General features: G+C 40.2%; 1 protein-coding gene and 1 long non-coding RNA gene across 2 annotated transcripts in view; both read right to left on the minus strand.

The window, feature by feature from the left end:
* The window catches only part of LOC311617530, a 537,075-nt gene that overhangs the window by 191,551 nt on the left and 322,177 nt on the right, over window positions 1–23,347 (minus strand). The window lies entirely within an intron of this gene.
* The window catches only part of PLCH1 (phospholipase C eta 1), a 132,762-nt gene that overhangs the window by 22,239 nt on the left and 87,176 nt on the right, over window positions 1–23,347 (minus strand). Inside the window, 4 exon segments of the mRNA XM_084872090.1 lie at window positions 602–673; window positions 3,373–3,534; window positions 16,130–16,237; window positions 19,638–19,809. Coding sequence (XP_084728216.1) covers window positions 602–673; window positions 3,373–3,534; window positions 16,130–16,237; window positions 19,638–19,809 — 514 coding nt within the window.

The raw sequence follows: 23,347 nt of genomic DNA on the forward strand, positions 1-23,347 counted from the left end.
CATTCTATTATTGATGGACATTTAAACTATTTCCTATTTGTACTATAATATTACAAATGCATATTCTCAATAGCATTGTATGAGAGTTTAACTTCCTCACTATCACTGGGTGTTGTCAATCTTTTTATGTTTACTATCATGGTGGGTGTGTATGGAATCTCAATCGCATGTTAATTTACATTTCCCAGATAAGGGTGAGCACCTTTTCCAGATTAGCCATTTCAAGTCTTTTGTTAAGTGCCATTTAAATCTTTTGCCCAGTTTATTATTATTATTATTATTATTATTATTATTATTATTATTATTTAGGGTACCTGTCTTTTTTACTAATTTGCAGGTATTCTTTATATTGCCAGGATACAAGACCTCTAGTGGATGTATGTATTGAAAATATTCTTTCCTGGTATTACTTGCTTTTTGATACTATTGATGAAGAGCAATTCCTAAATTTCCAAGTAGTTTAATTATCAATATTTTCCTTTTCTGGGGTCCTATTTAAGCAATCTTCAGTTATTCCAAGGTCATGATGATATTCTCCAGTTACCTTCCTGACTTAATTTAACTTAGTGGATTTCACTCATTTTTCAATCTCAATTAGTACCTTATGTTTTCCAAAGTTGGTCATGAGAGATCGTCCATGTGATTTCTTTCCACTCTCCGTCACATCTGGATGCTGAGAAAATAAAGCATAATATAACTATTTTTCTTCTTTACTTTTATTTTTTCCTTAGTTTTGACGAAATGGCAGGCAAACCTCTCTGTCTGCCTCTAGGTGGGAAGCATGAGGTCACTTCCTCCTGCTACGCCCCTCCAGTACAAGGTGGCAGAGTCTGCCAGGGGGGCACTGATATGGAGAGGCCCGGGTACCAGCCAGGAGATAGGAACAGTCAGCAGCTGCCCAAAGCTGGAGTCAAAGGCCTCTCAGTGGCCCATCCAGTACCTGATCACAAGGCTCTCCACAGCATAGGATATAGTCTTTAGAATGCCATGAGTGGGGATAAAACATCTTTAGTTAAAATAGATTTCATTTTGAAAGATGGCAAAAAACAAATCATTAAGAGTCAATTCTACAAAAAAAAAAAAAAAAAAAAAAAAATCACATTGATCAAACACTTATTTGGAATTTTGAAAACATGAAATATAAATAAAATCCAAGCATATGTATGAGGTAATAAAATTATTTTTATTTCAGTAAACCAGAGCAAAGCTTAGCTATTCATTGAAATAATTCCCTCTGTGGTGAGCATTGGAAAGATATTATTGTGGTCTCTGAATTTTCCTCACGTGGGTTAATTTTCTAGGCTAGAGATCTCCTTGCTCAAGCCTCTCTCGCATTAGGATGCAGGAAGGCCACTCTGCTAAAAAGATTTAGACTTTTCTTAAGTTATCAACCCTAAAAATGTGTTCACTACTAATGACATGGTTTAAGGAGAGACCAGCACAGCAGGCCATGCCCTCCCAAAACTTCCTGCTAGACCGAGAAGAAACAGAGATAACCTCATACATGGAATACATGTGGGTAAGCAAAACTATTTAAAACCAAACAGCCAGGGAGGGCATCTATATGGACTAATCAGAGATGCCATTTAGAATGGGGAGTGGGAAAGACTATTAATTGGAGAAAGAGGCAGTTCAGAAAATACTAGTGGTAAAATATGGTAATTTTAGTTGACAGTTTATATATGTGGACTGCCTTTGAAGATCTATTAAAGCTGATCACTATCTGTTCAAAAATCCTGAAATTAAGAAGGTAGCAGATGTGGTCATAAAAGCAACACTGCTCTCTAAGATAGGAGACCTAGTCCTGCCACCAAGTGGCTACATTGTCCTTTGGCAAGCCTCTTCTCCTGACCTGTTTTCTTATCTATTGTATGAAATGGAGGAGGAATAGCCCAATTAACTTCTAAGCTCCTTTCAACTTCTAATAGCTCATCTATAGGGAGATCATGTCACTTACTGTCCCAAACAGGATCCATTTAAGAGTGAAGTGGGGTACTTTTAATAATTACACTAGGACAATAGGTATAAATCAGGGCGGTCCCAGGCAAGTTAAGGTAAATGGGTGTCCTATTTAGTAGGCAACTACTAAGCCCCAAGGATTATGCTAAGTGCATTACATATATTCTCGTTTAATATATATTGTACAACCATTGTTTGAGACAAGTATTATTAAAACATCAATTTTACAGATTAAAAAAAAAATCTGAAATATAGTGAGGTTAAAGAATATATCCAAAGTTACAAAGCTAGCGCTAGTGATCAAATAGGGATTCTTCTTGCCAGGCTCACCCCCCTCCCACTCCTTTCTTATATAGAAGTGCAATATAAAATATATCCCTCCATTCATTCAACAACTATTTATGAAGGTCTTGCTAAGTCCCAAGCACTAGAGAGCAGCACAACAATGGTTATCAAGAATGAAATGGTTCTGGTCTTCATGGAATCTATAGTCTAGTTAGGCAGACAGACACTCAACAAGTAGTTGCCAATGTTCTTTTAAAACTTCAGAAAAGAGAAGATAAAATAGGCTACTGTGGGCAATATAAAGGGGATAGCTAACCCAATCTAGCACTCAAGTCAGGACTCTTTTACGATATCACATTGAACCTGGAATTTAAAGACTAAGCAGTACTTAGAGCAAATGTCAGAATGGGGTGTTCCAGGCAGAGGAGACGTAATGTAAGGAAGACAGTGGCATAAACATGGCTGGTATGACAATTGTGAGAAGTGGTATGACAAGGAAAATGAGGAGATCTGAGACTGGAAAAGTAGGCAAGGATGCAATGATGCAGGTCCTTGGAAAGCCTCATCAAAGAATTTGTTAGTTATCCCCAGCGTAATGGGAAGCCACCAAAGAATTGTGAACAATAGAGTAACATGACCAGATTTGCATTTTTAAAGAACCAGACTGATTTCAGAGTGGAGATTCTATTGAAGAAGGGCAAGAGAAGTCTAGGTGAGAGCTGACATTGGCCTAGATTGGGACACAGCCACAAAGACGACGGAAAGTGGACACATGGGAGACACATCCAGGAAATACAATCAACAGGGCATGGAGGCTGACCAAACCCAGACAGAAGGAAGGCTGCAGTATGTGGTGGGCTCAAGCTTCTCTGCTCATCCGCACATGCGTGAGGAAGGTGAGTCCAGGGGTGCTGGGCTTTCTCCTGTCATTTTCAGTTCCACCCATCCAACTTTTAAACTATTTCTCACATTATTTTGCAATAGGAGATTTTTATTTCTCAAGCAATAGGAAGATAGAAATGGATGAAACTGGAGAAGCATTTCCCAAATGACAAATGTTCAGAAACAACACATGTGATATGCTTTCTTTTTCCTGTAGAAGGTCAAGTACCAGAGGGCATCTTATACCTGCTTCAGGTGTGCATGCAAGCCTTCATGCGTGGCCTTCAGTAGAGCCCTCACTGTGAAACTATCAGGATCTTCTTTGTCTCGAATTTGAGATTCTTTTAACAGTGACTCCAGTTTTTTCCTTATGAAAGACTCCACCTGGTGCTCAGTGGTCCCGTTATTCTGCAAAGAATGAAGTGATGGAAATGATTTTCCTTAAGAAACACAAAATCTATTAGAATACCCCCTTCATTCAAGCCAACATTGCTTTTATAATTTGATTCTCTCTCAATTCACTGTAATAAGTTAACCTCATTGTACCATGTCGGTCCTCCCTCTCCCCCCACCAATCCCATTTATTTTAAAATTTATTATCTTGACTACATTCAACCCTCTTACAAAGTCTTATTTTGTCATTTCCATTTCAGAGATGCAAAATCTGATGCTTAGAGAAATTAAATAAGCTGCTCAAGTTTCCAGAGCTGGCAAACAATTGACATAGAATTCAAACTCAGGTCTCTGCATCCTTCCCACTGTGCTACTTTATGCTTTCAAATGAGGGAAAGCCAGTAAGAATTTTTGGAGACTAAATTTTCCATATCCACATAGGTAAATCTGAGCAAAAATATGCTATTTAAAACACACCGCTTTCTTCACTGAAGGGAAAAGAATGTTATGGAAATCTCTGCATGATAATTAAGATTTCAACAGTGATGAGGAGAAGGGCTTTCCTGCCATCCATAGTTCTAGCAAAGGTAAAGCATGTTCTATAAACACAAGAATGGATTAGTTTTCCTACAGCAGAAATTTATAAAGGAGGGTAGTGACAGATAAAGCTGGAAGATAGTAGAGGCACTTGAAAGCAGGAGTGGAGTCACTGACAGTCTCTGGGTAGATAAGTGCCTGAATAGCATTTTAGACATATTATTAACAGGTAGTGTGTCTGAGAGAGGAAAGGTGCGTGAGGTGCATGCAGATGAAAATCCAGAACCATGGGCCCCACCACAGCACTGAGAGCCTAGGCCAAAGTACTGGTGGGCGACAGAATAAAGAGAAGACCTGAGAGCAAAATTCATTTTGCACAAAACAAATACACATCAAGCTGCTGTATGCCAGGTGAGAAACATTAACAAGGCACAACCCCACCGAATCCTTGCTGTCACAGAGACAGACAGCCTCATCAATGGATAATTATAGAAGCAGGTGCAAGGAGAATGACAGATGTAAGGGGTATCACAGGCACACAGAGGAGAGGGATGTAGGAGAGACTTGGGAATGTAGGAGAGACTTCCAGGAGCAGAGGACGCCAGAGCCAAGCTGTAAAAATATGAGTGTATTGGTTTTCTGAGGCTTCTGCAACAAACCACGACAAACCTGGTTGTTCAAAACAACAGAACGTTATTCTCATACAGTTCCAAAGGCCAGAGTAAAGAAAACCAAGGTTTACAGAGTTGCACTCCCTCCCAAAGATGCTAGCTTTCTTGCTCCCTTCAGTGTACAGTGGCACCAAGCATTTATTGACTTGTGGCAGAATAACTCCTGTCTCTGCCCCAGTCATCACATGGCCTTTTCCTGGGTGTTCCCCTCCTGTCGGTGTCCTCTCCTTTTCTTTTGAGGACACTTGACATTAGATTTTTAAGTCCCACCCCGTCAATCCAAGATCCTTAATTACACCAGCAAATACCCTTTTCCCAAATCAGGTCATATTCACAGGTATGAGAGATTTGGACTTGGACAAATCCTTTGGTGGCAATAAATAAATCTACTAATGACTAAGAGCTGATAATCTGGCAAAGTAGGGTGAGAGCATCCAACATGAGCAAAACAATGTCCAGGAGAACTAGTAACCATCTGAACATGGAGAAAAGAGCACAGGGAAATATAGAAAAAAAAACAAACAACAACAACAACTATATTGTGCCAAGACTCACAAAGCACACTCATCCTATATAATGAAAGCCTAATATGCAAATAGATCAAATGGTGGAATAATTGGTGGAACAACCAGTTGCTATGATGCACACTGGCCACTAGGGGGCAGATGCTCAATGTAGGAACTTTCCATAGTCGGCAGGCCCCAAGCCAGTCAAGGTAGGTGCCAGCGCCCACCCCACCCCAATCACCCTGCTGGTTGCCCTGCAGAGGGAGGCAACTGACAGCAGCGGTTTGAGGTGGGGCCAATGAGCAGGTGGTGCCAGGCTGTCCAAGGCAGGTGCCAGTGGTGGCCCCCTGATCACCCTGCTGGTCACCCCACAGATTGGCCTGATTGCCAGCCAGGCCTAGAGACCCTACCTGTGCACGAATTTCGTGCACCAGGCCTCTAATATAACAATATTTCATTTGAGCTGCCAGACACCCTTTAAGGTAGCACTAAGGTTAGAAAAACTTTACTCATAATGATATAGAGGCAGAAAGATTCAAAAACTTGTCCAAACACACATGCCTATGAAGTGGCTGAACTGGGACTTGAACCTAAATCTTCCAACATGAAATTGTGCCTATTTTACCATACAGTGCATACATATTTCAGCCATTTCTTTTATACTGTTCCAAATAAAGATAAATTCTTGAGTCAAGTCAATCATGAGCAGGCTCATATTTTAAACAAGCATTATTCCCTTTTGACACCTGGAAAATATATGGCCAGTATTCCTCATTGGAAAATACTAGGTTTCACTTAAGGTCGGAAGGGAATCCAAGAAAAGAACTCCAGGAAGCAAACCCACAATGCATTTGATCAAATGCCCCAGAGCCTAGCAGGGGCCATGCTTGGTAGGAAGACACAAAGAGAAAGCCTGCAAGAGCTCCTGGTGTGCCCAGGTCATACAGAATTCCCCCAGTTCCCCTCCCTTTCCTTCTCTGGATCAGGGCACACAGAGTCAGAGACAGTGGGGAGATGAACTGTGGCCATTATGCCCAGACACAGCAAGGCTAACCATACAAAGCCAAGCCAACTGGTGCTGGTGAAATCATGAATGATTAATGCAAAGACTGTACTTATTCACTTCGCAGCCTCTAAACATGGAGAGTTGTTGCTGAAGGAATGATATGCTATGATTTTGTTTTCTGTGATTTACATTTTGCCATAGGATAAATAAATAAAAATATATTAACAAATAATATATTTTCATTAATATATTATCACTGGGTCTGGGAGCCCAACAGCACTGCTTAAAGGAAGCCGAGACAGACACAGGGCCTCACAACCTGCCAGCCATTGTGCAGTGGCACCAGGGACCACAAGCTGAACACCACGTGCTTCTTGCTCTTTTGTTCCCTGAGCCAGTGGGAAAGAGAGGATGCATGGTGATGAGGGGAAGGGGAAGGCAGCCCTTTAGTATGGCAAGGAATAGTTTCCCCAAGGGAAGTAATCACCATTGCGAATCCCTTTTCTGAGAAGTACATATGATCAGGAATACCTACTACAAATAAATAAATCAAACTTATAAACACATTCATGCTTTGTCTCCAGGTGAAAAAAAAGGATCGCTGAAAAAAAGTGAAGGGCTACCAAGAATCTTGGCCACTGCTCCAGGCTGGGAAGCATCAGGAAAAGGGAAAGATTGGGGTAGAGGGGCTGACCCTTAAAGGCCGACCTTCTCAAACAGTGGTGCTCTACACTGAACACTGGAATCACCAGAGGAGCATTTCTAAACCACAGGCCACACCCAGACCATTGGCAGGGGACTCTCTGGGCAGGGACCTTGCACTGGGATTTTTGAAAGCTCCTCTGTCATTCCAATGTGCAGCCAAAGTTGAGCATCTTTGCTTTAAACCAAACAAGCAAACAAAACACTGGACTATCTCACCATCCCTAAATGTCTTCTGGCTCTCTGGGCTTGAGTCTGGAGGCAGAAGGAACAATGTCATAGATGCGCTTACTAAGTGAGTGCTCTACAGCTTTGCAAACCCATAACCTGAAAGCCTTAGGCTGAAGAGCAGATGCTACTCAGCCATGCATTTCCATCCTCCACTGTTTCCTGCCTGCTCCTTAGCTCCCTTAAAACACCTTCTTCTGTTCAAGGACCAGGTGAGGACTTCTTTGAACAATAATCATGCTGCTGCTGTCATTCTTGTTACTGATGATGTCTAGCATATACTGAGCACAAATCATGTGTCAGGCATTTTTCTGAGTTCTTTGCAGGGAATGAACTTAGCCCTCATTTTAAAGTTAAATTATTTTATTCTCCTAGCACATAAAGAGTCAAATTTTGCAAACAGGCAGAGAATGAGAGTGACTTATATTTCCAACAGGGAGAAATCACTTATTCTTATAATAACAGAGCCTATTGATTTGATTTGCTTTCAGTGCAAATCAGACAGAATATAGAATTCTTATTTTTTTCTGTTTGTCTCAAGTTGCTTTCAAATAGTAACAGGTCTTTCAAAAGCACAGATTCTCAGGAGGATTCGGAGGTAATTTCAGACTGCAGAACTCTCAAGATTTGATTGCTTGTCACCCAATGTCATGGACCCCTAGGATTATAGATCTGCTCCTTCTCCAGCTCAGATGTCAATTTTGGCCAGGAGAGGATACTACTGCCATAGTTCAAAACCAAGAGGGACAGTCACTTTCCAGGAGTGTGAATGCAACTTATAAAATGGGTAGTCAGGCAGAGAGTGAGAGAGAGAGAGAGAGAGAGAGAGAGAGAGAGAGAGAGAAAGAGAGAGAGAGAGAGAGAGCGCTTCAATAACATTTTGAAATGTTATGATGTCCATTTAGAAAAAGAAGATAAAGAAACTCAGGTTTAGAAAGGTGGGTGAGCTCCTCAAGGTCATACAGTTAGCAAGTGGTAGAGCCAGCTTGGAACTCAGGTAGCCTGGCTCCAGAGTCTGTGTGTTTAACAATTGCAATAATCTCTCTCTAATCTCTGGGTGTCTCAGCCTGTCCTGAGCTCTCTTTCCTATGAAGCCACTTCCACTAAATCAAAACCAAATGACCTATCAGTTTAAATTTGTAATTCATTTCTTCTTGCTCAAAAATGTGATTGTGCCTCTACAGTTAGATGGACTCAACTTTGAGGGGGTCATACACAATTAATGTCACTCTGAAAGTCAAGGATAACCCATGTATTTCTCCTTATCTGAATTAATCACATTGAAATGAATAATTTTGTAGTTCTAAGAATCTTCTAGAAAAGCTTCATGTGATCCTACTTATGTAATATGAAATGAGGGGGGATCTCAGGAGGAGGCAGTTCCCAAATCACTAGATAAGAAGGGTGAATACAGAGTGAAAGAGGGCGAAAGGGGAAAATCCCACTCAAAATAAAGCCTTTAACTAAAAACTCTAAAACCAATGGGGAAAAGGAATGCCCAGACAGAGAGGTAAAAACATCAACGCCAGGTACAGGAATTCACTCTTTCACTTTATAATTAGTAGTGCATTTGGATGCTCAACAATATGAAGAAATAGCTCCACAAAAACACACAAAAGAAACTAAGAAGTCAAATAATTAAATAAGAGCAAGTGTCTATAAAAAAGAACCAATAAATTTTGAAAATAAAGAGTATAGTACTGAAATGAAAAGAGCAATAACTAAATAAACTCTAGGCCAGTAGTTGGCAAACTCATTAGTCAACTGAGCCAAATATCAACAGTACAACAATTGAAATTTCTTTTGAGAGCAAAATTTTTTAAACTTAAATTATATAGGTAGGTACATTGTTATTAAATTAATTAGGGTACTCCTAAGCTGGTCTTTGCTAAAAACTCAAGGGGCCAAAGAACCGCATGTGGCTTGCAAGCCACAGTTTGCCGACCACTGCTCTAGACCAAAGTCAGAGAGATAATTAATGAATTGAAAAATAATATTGTAATGGCACCCAGAAGTCAGCACAAAGATAAAAATATATATATGATGTCTAAATTAGAGGCCCGGTGCATGAAATCTGTGTAGTGTGTGTGTGTGTGTGGGGGGGGGGGGGGGGGAGAATAACGGTGTCCCTCAGCCCAGCCTGCACCCTCTCCAATCTGGGACCACTCGAGGGATGTCCAACTGCTCATTTAAACCCAATCCTACTGGAATTGGGCCTAAACGGGCAGTCGGACATCCCTCTCACAATCCAGGACTGTTGGCTCCCAACTGCTTCCTGCTTGCTCCTAACCATTTCTGCCTGCCAGCCTGATCACCCCCTAACCATTCCCATGCCAGCCTGATTAATGCCTAACTGCTCCCCTGCCAGCCTGTTTGCCCCTAACTACCCAACCCTGCAGGCCTGGTCACCCCTAACTGCCCTCCCCTGCAGGCCTAGTATGCCCCCAACTGCTTTTCCCTGCTGACCTGGGTCCCTCCCAACTGCCCTTTGGTGCAGGCCCAGTCGCCCCCAACTTCCCTCCTCTGCCGGCCTGGTCACCCCTAACTGCCCTCCCCTATAGGCTTGATTGCCAACTGTCTTCTCTTGTAGGCCTGGTCCCTCCCAACTGCCCTCCCCTGCTGGCCATCTTGTGTCCACATGGGGCAGTCATCTTTGACCACATGGGGACAGCCATCTTATGTGTTGGAGTGATGGTCAATTTGCATATTCTTCTTTTATTAGATAGGATAGAGGCCTAGTGCGTGGGTGGGGCCAACTGGTTTGCCTTGAAGGGTGTCCTGAATCAGGGTGGGGGTTCCCTTGGGGCATGGGGCGGCCTGGGCAAGGGGCCTATGGTGGTTTGCAGCCCTGCAACACACATACCCCTCCCCTCATGAACCAAGCAGAGGCCCTGGTATCTGGGACTTATTTATCTTCTATAATTGAAACTTTGTAGCCTTGAGTGGAACCAAGCCACCTGCTCCCTCCTTGGCTGCAGCCATTTTTGTTGGGATTAATTTATCTTCTATCATTGAAACTTTGTAACCTTAAGCAGAGGCCAAGGCAGGCCAGGGCTGAAGAAACTTGGCTTCTTCCATGAACAGGGGCAACTCAAGCCTTCTGCTCTCTCCAGCTCCATGGCTGTTGCCATTTTTGTTGGGATTTATTTATCTTCTACAATTGAAACTTTGTAGCTTTAAGCAAAGGCCAAGGCAGGCCAGGGCAGGTGGAAAGCTTGGCTTCCTCATTGCCAGGCAAACCCAAACCTCCTGCTCTCTCCGTGGCTGCAGCAGTCTTGGTTGGGTTAATTTGCATACTCACTCCTGGCTAGTGAGTGTAGCGTAGGTATGGTCAATTTGCATATTACCCTTTTATTAAATAAATAAATCTAACATAACTTCCATAGAAAAAGGACTGAAAAAGTGGCATAGAAACAATATTTAAAAAAAAAAACAAAAAAAAACAGGTTGATTTACAGAATGAAAGAAAATATGAGCTAATAGGAAATGAATCCTGAAGGCTAAGAAAATAGCTAAATAAATCCACTGCTAGTCATTTAACAGTGAAAATACAGAACAATGAGATGGAAAGGGAAGACAGATTACCAACAAGAAAAGAAAAATTAGACTATTAAGAGACTTCTCCTCAGCAATTGTAGTTCCCAAAAGACAATACTTTTGAAACACAAGGAATATATATATATATATATATATATATATATATATATATATATAGTCACACACTGCTTAACAATGGGGATGCATTTTGAGAAATGTGTTAGGAGATTTTGTCATTGTGTGAACATCAGAGTGAACTCAGACAAACCTAGATGACATGGCTTACTAAACACCTAAGCTCCATGGTATAGCCACTGCTCTTTGGCCACAAGCCTGTACAGCATGTGACTGTACAAAACAACAGTAGATTAAATCAAACACAAGAGAAAATGATAAAATCAAAAGACACAGTGAACATGAGATGTATGAGGCTACTGCCGGTGTAACACAGCATACTGTAATTTTTTTTCATAATTAGAAAAATACACTCTAAAATAATGATAAAATGTATGGTACATACATAAACCAATAACATAGTCATTAATTATCATCATTGAAGATTATGTGCTGTACATAGTTGTATGTGCTATATTATATACAACTGGCAGTAGGTTTGTTTACACCAGCATCGTTACAAACATGTGAGCTATGTGTTGTGTTATGATGTTACCATGGCTATGACATCACTAGACGATAGATAAGAATATTTCAGCTCCATTATAAATCTGAAGGAACCATTGTCTTTATAATCTTAAGGAACCATTGTCATATATGGGGTCCGTGGCTGACCAAAGTGCCATTATGCAGTACAAGACTGTAATATATACACTATGTTAGACCTTAAATGTTCACTACCTTAACTCTTTGACAGGATTGCAAAGTGTAACAGGTAGTAGAAACCACTGGAATTTTCCAGGGATCTTCCAGGCCACTTTGCCCATTCCCCACTCCTTGCTGCCAGGATACAACAGCATGTCCAGCATGTAGGCATTTAGTCTCTGTGTGAATACTTTCTGTAGCAAGACCTCACCACCTCATGAGGTAACTCATCCCCTTTATGAGTGTTGACAACTCTTAGCCCAACGAGACCGATAGGCCTTATAATAGCTCGTTTATAAAACAAATCGCTTAGGAGAAAAGATGAATTTGTGGTGAAAGGAGTAGGAAGAGAGGAAAACAGTGGCTATCTTAGGGTGAGATGCAGACTCAGATTGCATAATGTTTTTAGGACAGTAGTGTAATAAAAAGTTGTTACATATTACTATACTAGGATTCATTTAAAACTGGTTGGAAGGCTTGGTGTTTATGAGATGAACTTCACAGAGGATTTTAGAAGAGGAGGAAAAAATCAGTGAAGTTGAACTTTAGTGGTGGAAAGTCTATAAGGCACCTTGACATTAGAAGGCCCCATGAAGATGAATAATGGTGAGTGGGCTTGCTGAATCCTATCTGGAAACTGCTGTGGTTGAAAGGAAACTGCTCCCTGTGCCTTTGAGCTGTGTGATTCTCGGATCATTGAACACACTGCTATACCTCGTGGCTAAACCATCACGAGCCAGAGTTTCTCTATGGCTAAAGCCACAAAACAGTAGGAGGCAGAAACTTGAAGGATTCAATTAATTCAACAGAAAGAAATTATGACATGAGAAATACACTGTCTGTGTTATTTGAATCCCTTAGTTAGAAATAGCAGTAGACTAACAGGAATAGGAAGCCTGTGTGAGGGCTCTGCTTAGCACGAGGGTAATGCTGGGCAAGCCACAATCCTGCTTCTGACCTTTGCATTCACTGTTCCCTCCGCCTGGAACATTCTTCCCCAGATACCAGCATGGCTAACTCTTCACTTCCTTCAGGTCTTTGTTCACATGTGACCTCCCCTCTGAGACCTTTGCTGCCCAATTTAAAACTTCAATAGGCCCTTCACATACACACACTTTTCCACTTTTTCTCTCGTTTCATCCCTTTAGCACTTATCACTGCCAAGTACACTATAGATGTTACTTGGTTATTTTAATTCTTGTCTATCTTCTCCTTCTCTCAATAATGTATAAACTTCATAAAAGCAAAGATTGTTTACTGTTTTGCTTACCAATAGATGCCCCAACTCCTATAGCATGATGGTGGCATCTCCAATAAGAGATGCTAAATAAAAATTGGTTGAATGTGCAAATGCATCTGTTTAAGCCTCAGGAATTAATATTGCAATGCTCATGAATGCTAAGTTAAAATATTTATTGCAATAATTCAGATATAACATAAATCTGACCCATACCCTGTTGCATTACAACTGAGGTTAAGAACTTTCTCTAAGGTTTCACATAGTTATGCACAGTCCATCCTCTTTTGCAGAAATATGATCAGGCATTCAGGGTAAGATCAGGCAATTTACATTTGACATTCAGATAATGCATTTGAGCCCTCTGCTGACAATAGGAGTATAAATTGACTGATTACAGGATAACACTTTGGTTTCCAAAAGACAACAGCCCTATTTCTTAGAAGTGTTCAAAATTAGAGAAAAAAGATTTGGAAAAGTGAAGTAAAATTACAAACTTCCACTAGAATGCTGATTTCGTTTTTCTTTTTGAGTGTATTTTTATTGATTCCAGAGAAGAACGGAGAGGAAGAAAGAGATAGAAACATCAATGATAAAAGAGAATCTGTGATCTGCTGCCTCCCACATACTCTCCACTGGGGAACAAGCCTGAAACACGGACACATGCCCTGACCATAAATCAAACCGTGACTTCCTAGTTCCATAGTTGGCAAACTGCGGCTCGAGAGCCACATAAGGCTCTTTTGCCCTTTGAGTGTGGCTCTTCCACAATATACCATGGCCTGGGTGAGTCAATTTTGAAGAAGTGGCATTAGATGAAGTTTAAGTTTAAAAATTTTGGCTCTCAAAAGAAATTTCAATCGTTGTAATGTTGATATTTGGCTCTGTTGACTAATGAGTTTGCCGACCACTGTGACCTAGTTCATAGGTTGATGCTCAACCACTGAGCAACACCGGCCAGGCTAGAATGTTGATTTCTTTATGTATTTTCTCTCTGAACGTATAACAAAACATGCCTGTAAAATTTCACAATTAAGGTGTTTTCCACTTTCACTTAGGGCCCAAATCAAAGGATCTAAATTAAAAATCATAACTATCTTTATGAATCATGTTTGAAACTATCTTAGAAAGCAACTAAGAAGCTTTGAAGATAAGAGAAGCTCAGTTGGATTTTTAAAAAATATATTTTGTTGATTTTTTTATGGAGAGTTAGAAACATTGACTAGCTGCCTCCTGCACACTCCCTACTGGGGATGTGCCCACAAGCAAGGTACATGCCCTTGACCAGAATATAACCTGGGATCCTTCAGTCTGCAGCCAACACTCTATCCACTGAGCCCAAGTGGTTAGGGCTCAGTTGGATATTTTTACAGGTGAAGTTACTGATCTTTCCCTATTAAGAAAAAAACTATAGCTACTTAATTTTATAATTATAGATATTTAATTTAGAAAGTTAAAAGGCTCCCTGGCATAAAAGAAAAAATTATATAAGTGGGTGGATGTAGAAACCAGACAACTTGGATTTTACTCAGAGCAAAAAATGACTACATTGTAATAATAGCTAAATTTTCATCATCATTTTCACTAAAAACAGCATCATTCCCTAAACCCACAACTCAGTCAAACCTCTCTGTTCCCTGTTTCAAATGATAGATTCCTCTGAGGCTAGCAACCAAGAGATCTTGGAAACAGGATGCAAAGATAATGAAAATCAGAGACAAAAATCTGGTTTGTAAAACAAAGCTAAAAAACATTTGAACCACATTACCTGTAATCACAAGTGATTAATCACAATATGTAAATATCTGGTAGAGTAAAAAGGAAACTACTTAAAATATTAAGTGTATTTTCACTTATGTAAATAGGTTTAGATTAATTTTCTAAAACCAGAAGCCCCATTAGCAAGTGGTAATAAACTGAGCCAAGATAAACTATCAAAAGGCGAGAGATGAATATAGATGGTGATTTTTCCTTTTCTCTTCAAGCTGAATCTTTTAAAGTGTACCAAAGCCGAGAAAGAAGTGTCTACTGAGACTTCAGCTGTCATTCAGCTCTTGCCTCCTTTCAGAATGCTGCTGGCTCCCTTTGGTACCTACAGGGAGGTAGCACAGTTACTACCGTCTAGAAGGGAGCAGACCTGTTTTTAACAATGTAATAGATAAACTCAGGGCAATGATGCAAATTAGAAGAACTTATACAAAACTTCTGTTTTATTGAGAGCAGAGTAATACAGTAGTCCTGATATCTAGAGCAATACTACTTTCCTACATAGGTGAAATTGTAAGCCCTATACCAAATTAACATGAGCAAATGGTACTCTCAGGGTGTCATGCAATCCTGACAATCACATGAGTTGCAGAAGATGAGGGTGGCGGGGTGAGGTCGAGAAATTCTAGTCCCCCAGGTGGGAGGGAGTGTCCCTTTTAGCCTTACATTTCCCTCTGGCTTGCATTTCCCTCGGATGACCTGGCTGAATAATGCTTTATATATATATATATATATATATATATATATATATATATATATATATATATATATATATAATTGATTTTTTTACAGAGAGGAAGGGATGGGGAGAGAGTCAGAAACATTGATGAGAAAAAAAACATCAATCAGCTGCCTCCTGCACACCTCCCACTGGGGATGTGTCTGCAACCAAGGCACACGCCCTTGACCAGAATCGAACCTGGGACCCTTGAGTCTGCAGGCCAATGTTCTATCCACTGAGCCAAAGTAGTCAGGGCTGAAGGGTGCTTTTTTAGAAATGCAGCTCCTTGATGTAGGACAGGGGTCTGAAGCACCATGCGGGCAAAAAACTATTCCATGCCCTTTTATTTAAGACGTGGCGACTTAAAGAGCAAGCCAAGAGTCCTATGTCTGAAGGAGCTGGGAAATCCTCTGGCCCATGATCCATTTTCTTAGTGTGGGGATGTGCATCCTAAAGCCCCCGTGCAGCAAGGTGCTATGAGTCTGCCATGACAGGCAGCATACGGGGCTGCTAGCAGGAGGCAGAGAGACAATAGGAAAGCCAGTCTATTTCAATAAAGACAGTAACATTTGGAACTGCAATTTGAGTTTTGCTCAAGTTGTAATAGCAGAGGATTTGTCCCTGGAGAAAGGGTCATATGGGTTAATCACTAACATTCAATCCAACTCGAAGACACAAGACTCCTTGACACATTCACTCAATAAACATTTGAGTGTCTGTGTGCAAGCACACAAAGTAACTTTCAACAAATATCCTTTTTTTTTTTAATCCAATAAATATCCTTATCTTGGTGAGGATTCCAACACAGCTGCAAGTTTAACTGCAGCATTTTATTGCAGCACATAGCAGGTAAGAATTATGGCCAACTCTGTCACTTACATAATGGAGCTTAAACTTGCACTCATCTTCAATTTCATCTGCACTGTCTTCATCTGAAACATCTCCTTCCTCTGCATCGTCTCCAAGGTGATAAGGCAGCTTCTTACCCTGAAATGAAAATAAAACACTTAATATAAAGATGAAAATCAATTCACAATAGCCAAAAGATGGAAGCAATTCAAGTGAGTCAGTAAACAAAATGTGATATGCATACAATGGCATATCTTTCAGCCAAAAAAAGGAAGAAAATTAGGACACTTGCTATAGCATGGATAAACCTTGAGGACATTAGGCTAAGTAAAATACCCATGACAAAAAGCAAACTATATGATGCCAGTTACATGAGGCACCCAGAGAAGTCACATTCATAGAGACAGAAAATAGGATAGTGGTTAACAGGGCTGTGGGGAAGGGGAGATGGGGATTTGTTTAAGCAGTGTGGCATTTCAGTTTTACAGGAGGAAAAGAGGTCTGGGGATTAGTTCCATAGCAGAGTGAATGTACTTCACACTACTGAAATGGACATTTGAAAGGGAAGAGATGGCAGGTAAATAGTAATATTGCATTTTACTACAATTTAAAAAAAAATTTAATGCGAAAATAAAAATGTGTAATCCTTTGTCCAATCATTACTTCATACTGACGAGTAAGCAGACAGTTTGAGTTATAGGCAAAACAAGGAAGAAGAGACTTTCAAGAAAAGGTAGGTTAATTACTTCCAACTAATTATACATTAATTAGAGATGTCATATTTACAAATAAAAATCAGGCTTACTTTTGAGAATATTTGGCTCCTTATAACAAGCATAACCTCATTCTACATCCTTAAGAGAAGCTATATATAGGGTTGAAAAGTGTGTATGTGTTTTACTTATCCTACCTAATAAAAGAGTAATATGCAAATTAACCACCACTCAGCTACACCACAAGCCATTCCCACCAGCCAATCAGAGCAAGTAGGCAAATAAACCCAACCAAGATGTCTAAAGCCACAGAGAGCAGGAGGAAGGCTTGGGTTTCCCAGGCAATGGAGGAAGCCAAGCTTTCTGCTTTGCCCTTGCCGGCCTAGGCCTTCACTCAAGGCTACAAAGTTTCAATTATAGAAGGTAAACAAACCCAAACAGAAATGGCTGCCAGCCATGGAGCAAGCAGGAGGCTTGGCTCCACTCCAGGCTACAAAGTTTCAATTGTAGAAGGTAAATAAATTCCAGATACCAGGGCCTCTGCTTGGGTCGCCAGGGGGTGTGGCTGGCCTGCAAACTACCACAGGCCCCTCACTCAGGCAGCCCCACACCCCAAGGGAACCCCCACCCTGATCTGGGACACCCTTTAGGGCAAACCAGCTGGTCCCCACACATGCACCAGGCCTCTATCCTCTCTAATAAAAGAGTAAAATGCAATTGACCATCACTCCAACACACAAGCTGGCTGCCCCCATTTGGTCAAAGTTGGCTGCCCCCATATGGACACAAGATGGCCACCAACACAAGATGGCCAACAGGGGAGGGCAGTTGGGAGGCACCCAGCCTGCAAGGGAGGGCAGTTAAGAGGGACCAGGCCTGCAAGGAAGGGCTGTTGGAGGTGATCAACCCTGCAGGGGAGGGCAGTTAGGGATAACTAGGCTGGCAGAGGAAGGAAATTGGGGCAAACAGGCTGGCAGGGGAGCAGTTAGACATCAATCAGGCTGGCATGGGAGTGGTTAGGGGGTGACCAGGCTGGCAGGCAAAAGTGGTTAGGGGCAATCAGGAAGGCAGGCAGGCGAGCAGTTGGGAGCCAGTAGTCCTGGATTGTGAGAGGGATGTCTGGTTTCCCATTATCAGGATTGAGCCTAAATGGGCAGTCAGACATCCCTTGAGGGGTCCCAGATTGGAGAGGGTGCAGGCTGGACTGAGGGACACCACCACCACCCCCGACCCTCTCCAGACCCCATGCACAAATTTTGTGCACCGGGCCTCTAGTTATTATAATAATAAATAACTTGCCTATCTCCAAAGTGGTACATAGCCATTCAAATGATACCTTTTGGATCAGAAATCTCTTTGATGCTAAAGGATCATAGGAAAATCAGTTCCCTTGTTTTTGCTTTAAATAGGAGCATGATGGTTTATAGTTCTAGAAAACCTCCTTAAAGTCTAAGGAATGACCCTATTAGCAAATAGACCTTGGCTGCCTTGCAATACTTCACTCCTAGTCCACATTTCCCACCACTCTTTCCATTGAGTTCCTCAGATTCCCAGCTCTGACTCCTTCTGATACCTATCAGCCCTGGGATATCCTGTGTCAAATGACCAAAGTCCAGGGATTCAGTCCATATCAATATTTACCTTAAGTTTCACTGTCTAAAATGCAAAGATTTCAATCAAATGGCCTTAGTCTGCATTGAACCTTCTGATTGCTGGCTAAAGATAATTCAAGAAATATGGAAGCATTTACAAGCTGATAAAGGTAACAGCTAGCTTACTAACCCAGCCATCAGTATTCATCACAAGAGTTTACTTTAAAAAGATTTCAAGAAAATTGACAGTGTTATCCCTGGCATTATTTGGAGTTTGTATTTAAATGCTACCTTACAACAGCTTTTTGATGGAGTCAGTCTATAATTTTCACTTAAGGACAGAAAAACAGGTTTGACCAATTCCAAAGATGAATACATCTTTCTCATCCGCTGCCCTCCCTTAAGGTTTTGCTATGACACCACAGTTTCTTTGACTTTTTTTGCACCTCGTATGTGATGCCTGGCTTCTCTGTACACACCCATTTTAGGCAACATATAATCCAGTTTGAATATTCATACCCTACTGCTCTTCCTTAGGTTTTTAGTCTCAAAACAATACAACTATCCGAGATGATTTTAATCCAAACACAAAATGAACTGGAATTAAGTCAAGTCACAAAGCAATCTGCTATCTCAAGGAACTGTCTTTCTGGCTATTTCTTGCATTAATAATATTCGTTGCAGGGATTAAGTTTCCCTTCTCACAAAAATCAGCATAGGAAATGTCAGTCTAGTCATCAACTGCTCCTTCACATACACGCGAGTCCTGTGGGTGCTATGTCCATGCTCTGCTCTGCTGGGATAAGAGCTCTTCTCATTTAACCAGGGCAGAGCAACTGTGAAGACCCTCTTCTCTTCCCCCACCTTCCTGCCCCCAACAGAAATTGGAGAGAAGAACCTGAAAGAAAAGCTTTCAGATATGGACAGAGGAACCCTGTACCCCACACAGTTCTCCATTATGAACCAATATAAGACTAACGTATTAAGCCTTTGGCTTACAGTATTGATGTTCTCACTTCATAAAAATAAATTCCAGAATCTGTGATCACTCGATAGCTAGCTTTTTCTTAAGGTATGACTATAAATAATTTGGAGCAAGGTGCATACACAAATCAAGACAACCCTTCATGTACGAGCTGTAATTATTATTCTCCTGAGAAACCAGTCTGTAGGGAGGGAGGGAGGGCTGAGTTAGTCATTCATGCCTTTAAATGTGCTCCTTTGGGTAGTTACCTTCACTAGGATTTTGCCTTTCAGGCTTTGAGGGCTTGGAAGCTGCTTGGATTCTCCTGGGTCTATAGATGACAGGTCCAGCTTGTCCTGAAATATTCCTTTCAGGTACTGAGCAATCTTCCTTTGCTGCTGGACACTGCAGTGGTTCTCGATCGACAGTATGACCGGGAACCTGCGAGAACAGCAACACATTCTAAAGGCAGAGCACAGCAACTCAGGGATTTCAGCAATCATTCTGTGTCCATTATGTTCCTGAAATCCTAGTAACTTGTGAGAATGTGACTATTAAAGTGTTTCAAATGAGGACAATGAGAGATGTATTAAAAAAAAAAAAAAAAAAAAAAAAAAAAAAAAAAAACCTCCTCTGGGTATATTTTGCTAGATATAATGGATGAAATACCAATCTTTATGGGATTGCTTAGTTTGATATTTTGTATCATGGAAAAAAATAACCATATCTCTCTAAGGATAGATAGATGATTGATAGATAGATAGATAGATAGATAATAGATAGATATAAAGATATATAAATATATGTAGATATAGCTATATATAGAGAGATTGATTTAAATGAAGGAGAAAATTTTAAGAGAGATAAGAAACCTAAAGAAATAAAATTCATATAATGTAATTTTGTCTTATTCAAATGTCCAGAAACATCTCAGAGACCCCTGAATATTATAAAATGCATCTGTCTACATTTAATATATCATATATATTAAAAATAAAACATACAAATAAAATACATAATCAGGCCCCAGCTTGGATACTACTCTTGAAGATAAAATAATGGAATTTATCAGATCCCATGCAAGGCATTTCAGTCATTTGTAGATAATTATATACTAGTCTTTGCTTTCAGAAAAAAAGAAAAGGAAAGCTCAAGCACCCCATCTCCAACAGCACTCAGGCTTCTGCGCAGAGAACTTGGGACCAGAGTGAAGTGATCAGCAAAGGCAACCTGAGAGGTGGCACCCAAGCCAGCAAAAGAGCAGAACTGATTGTGTGATATTCCTCCTCTTCTGGTATTTTTCCCCCCTAAGATGGAGAAATTATTTCAAATTCAGATTATTTATTTTTTTCAGTTTTCTATCACTATCTTCAAAAGTAGTAGGTAATATATAGGGTGTCACAAAAAAATGTATACACATACTTTGAATAATTTAAAGGCAGTGTTTATTAAAATACATTTCATTTTCAAAATTGAGCTATCAGCTATTAAAGTATGTATACATTTTCTGAGATACTGTATTTTTTCCAGTTACAAATCAATATTTAAATTGTCTAATATATCTATGTAGAGAAAGTTGTTGGGTTTTTTTTTAATTTCTGGGCTTGTATAACAAGCATAAGCTCCACCATATATGTTGTGACCTCCTGAAATTACATTCTATCCTCATTAGTAAAACATGAGGATAGAATATAATTTAAGAGCTGATCTCTGTGGCTGAAGCTGGATTGGTTATTTGACTAAATCTCTTTGCTCTGGTGTCCTCACATGGATTTTACATAGAGCAGTAGAAAACGAGATAAAAAACAAACTAGCAACCCTTAGTGGTCTATGCAATCACATCATGGAATCCTAACAATGAGTGTTTAAATGATCGACCTATTTATACAAAGCCTATTTGTGTCTAAAGATGCTTGATATAAAGCAGTGTTTTTTCAAAAGGGGAGGAGGGCAACTGTCTGCACCCACCCTCCTGGGCAAGGGGACATCTATCAATCTCTGAAGACAAGTTTGGTGGTCACAATACGAGGGCTGCTACTCGCATTGACTGGGTAGAAGTCAAGGATGCTGCTAACCATCCCCCATGCAACAGACAATCCCACAACAGCAGTTACCTAGCCCCAAATGTTAACAGTGCAAAGGTTGATAAACCCTGGTTTAAACATGCAACTAAAATTTAAGAAGGCAAAGAAGAATGGACTTTTAAAGTGTGCTAAATAGGCTTGTGAGTTGTTTTAATTTGAAGTGCTCTTCTTAAGAATTCCAGAACTTGAAGCAAGCACTGTCAAGTCACCAGAAACTCCCTTGAGGTACACAGATAACAGGTCTTCTCAACAGGCTACTTCACATATTGGGAATGGAGTAGTAAAGTCCCTTCTTCAACTCAGCTAAGACTAGCAGTAATGGTACATCCGAAATCAGTACTTGAGGTTCTTCCAGGAAGAACATACTGTAAACTAAACCTGCTACGCAGTAAGTGCCTCTTATTAGAACAGCATTTTAACCTCATGGTTCATTAATGATAAGACCAAATATTAAAAATTTTAAAGGCTACTAACTTTCATAAGATGAATTTTATACAATTCTAATTTGAATTTGCTTCTTTAAATTCAAAAATCATTTCTTGAGTGTCTGTATATTGCAGGTACCTGCCAGGCAATAAAGAATGAATAAGACATAGCCTCATATTTTCAATGAGTTCCTGATCTTAAAGACTTAAAAGAGAAAGCAAGTAACCAACAATTATAAGAAAGTGCTATATGACATAATAGAAATATGCTCAGGCACTAAGAAGAGAAAAAGGGAGCATTTAATTCAGCTGGAGGCATCAGTAAGCAGTAAGTCTGCCAGAGGGACACTGCTTAAACAGTATGGTAGGATGAGTAACAGTTAGGCAGGTGGAATAATGGGGAAAGGTGTTGCAGAGAATAGCATATGCCAGAGTAGGGAGTTGTGAAAAATCCAGGATCACTGGGGAATCCTAAAGACAGTCTGTGAAGGCAGAATCCTAAGTCTCGTGGAAGAAGACACTGGAAGAGAAGGAAGAAGCCAGGCTTTGAAGGGCATGGAAGACACATCTGTGTACTAGAGGGAGCTTTTGGGTGGGACTTTAAGGCAAGAAAGACAACTTGCTTGTATTCCCAGAGAGAGAAATATTGCACCAGTGTGGAGATGAGCAAAAGGGGAAGTGAAAATAAAGAGAAGGCAATAGAGTCAAAGGGTTATTTAGGAAGTAGAATTGAACAGAATTGGCTGAATTGAGAATGACTCCCAATTTCTGGCTAAAGCCACTGATAGATAGGGCTACCACTGGAAAAAAAAAATACAGAGCCAGAGTAGGTTTGGCAGAGTGAGATAGTAAGTTAAGTTTAGGGGATAAGCTGCCTGATGTTAGAAGTGTTATTTTTTTTTTTCAGTGTTGTGGCTCCTTTCTTAGAGTAGACACCATTAAATATCTAAATAAATACTTGAATAAATAATGGCATATACTAATTTTGAGGTACCTATAGAATGGATATGCAGATTAATGTTTACTAAGAATTTTTTCTACATAGTTCTGATACTTGGGGGGGAAGTTCTGGATGTATGATTAGGCAAGTAACCAAAAAAGTGGGCTAAGGGCAACAACTTGGGAAATAATGACTATTAAAGAAATGATGAAATGAAATAGAAGACCACATAGGCCAAAAAAGGAGAGTGAGAAATAATGACAGCAATGGAGGAGAGAATGCTATACTAGAAACCAAAAAAAGCAAGTATTAGGGAGAAAATAGTCAACAGTATCATATACCAAGGAGGGGTCTGCTAACGTAAGCTAGACACTGCATATTTGGATATCCAGCAAGTCTGGAACCTAGATATTATTTTACTGAAATTTAATAAAATATCAATAAACTACTATGTATAGTAACCCATGTTTCCAGACTTTATAAACACTCTTGTACACCCTGGTTTAGAAATTTTGAGATCACTCTTTGCA

The sequence above is a fragment of the Pipistrellus hanaki genome, assembly GCF_964339955.1.
Source record: "Pipistrellus hanaki genome assembly, chromosome: 2".
NCBI lineage: Eukaryota > Metazoa > Chordata > Mammalia > Chiroptera > Vespertilionidae > Pipistrellus > Pipistrellus hanaki.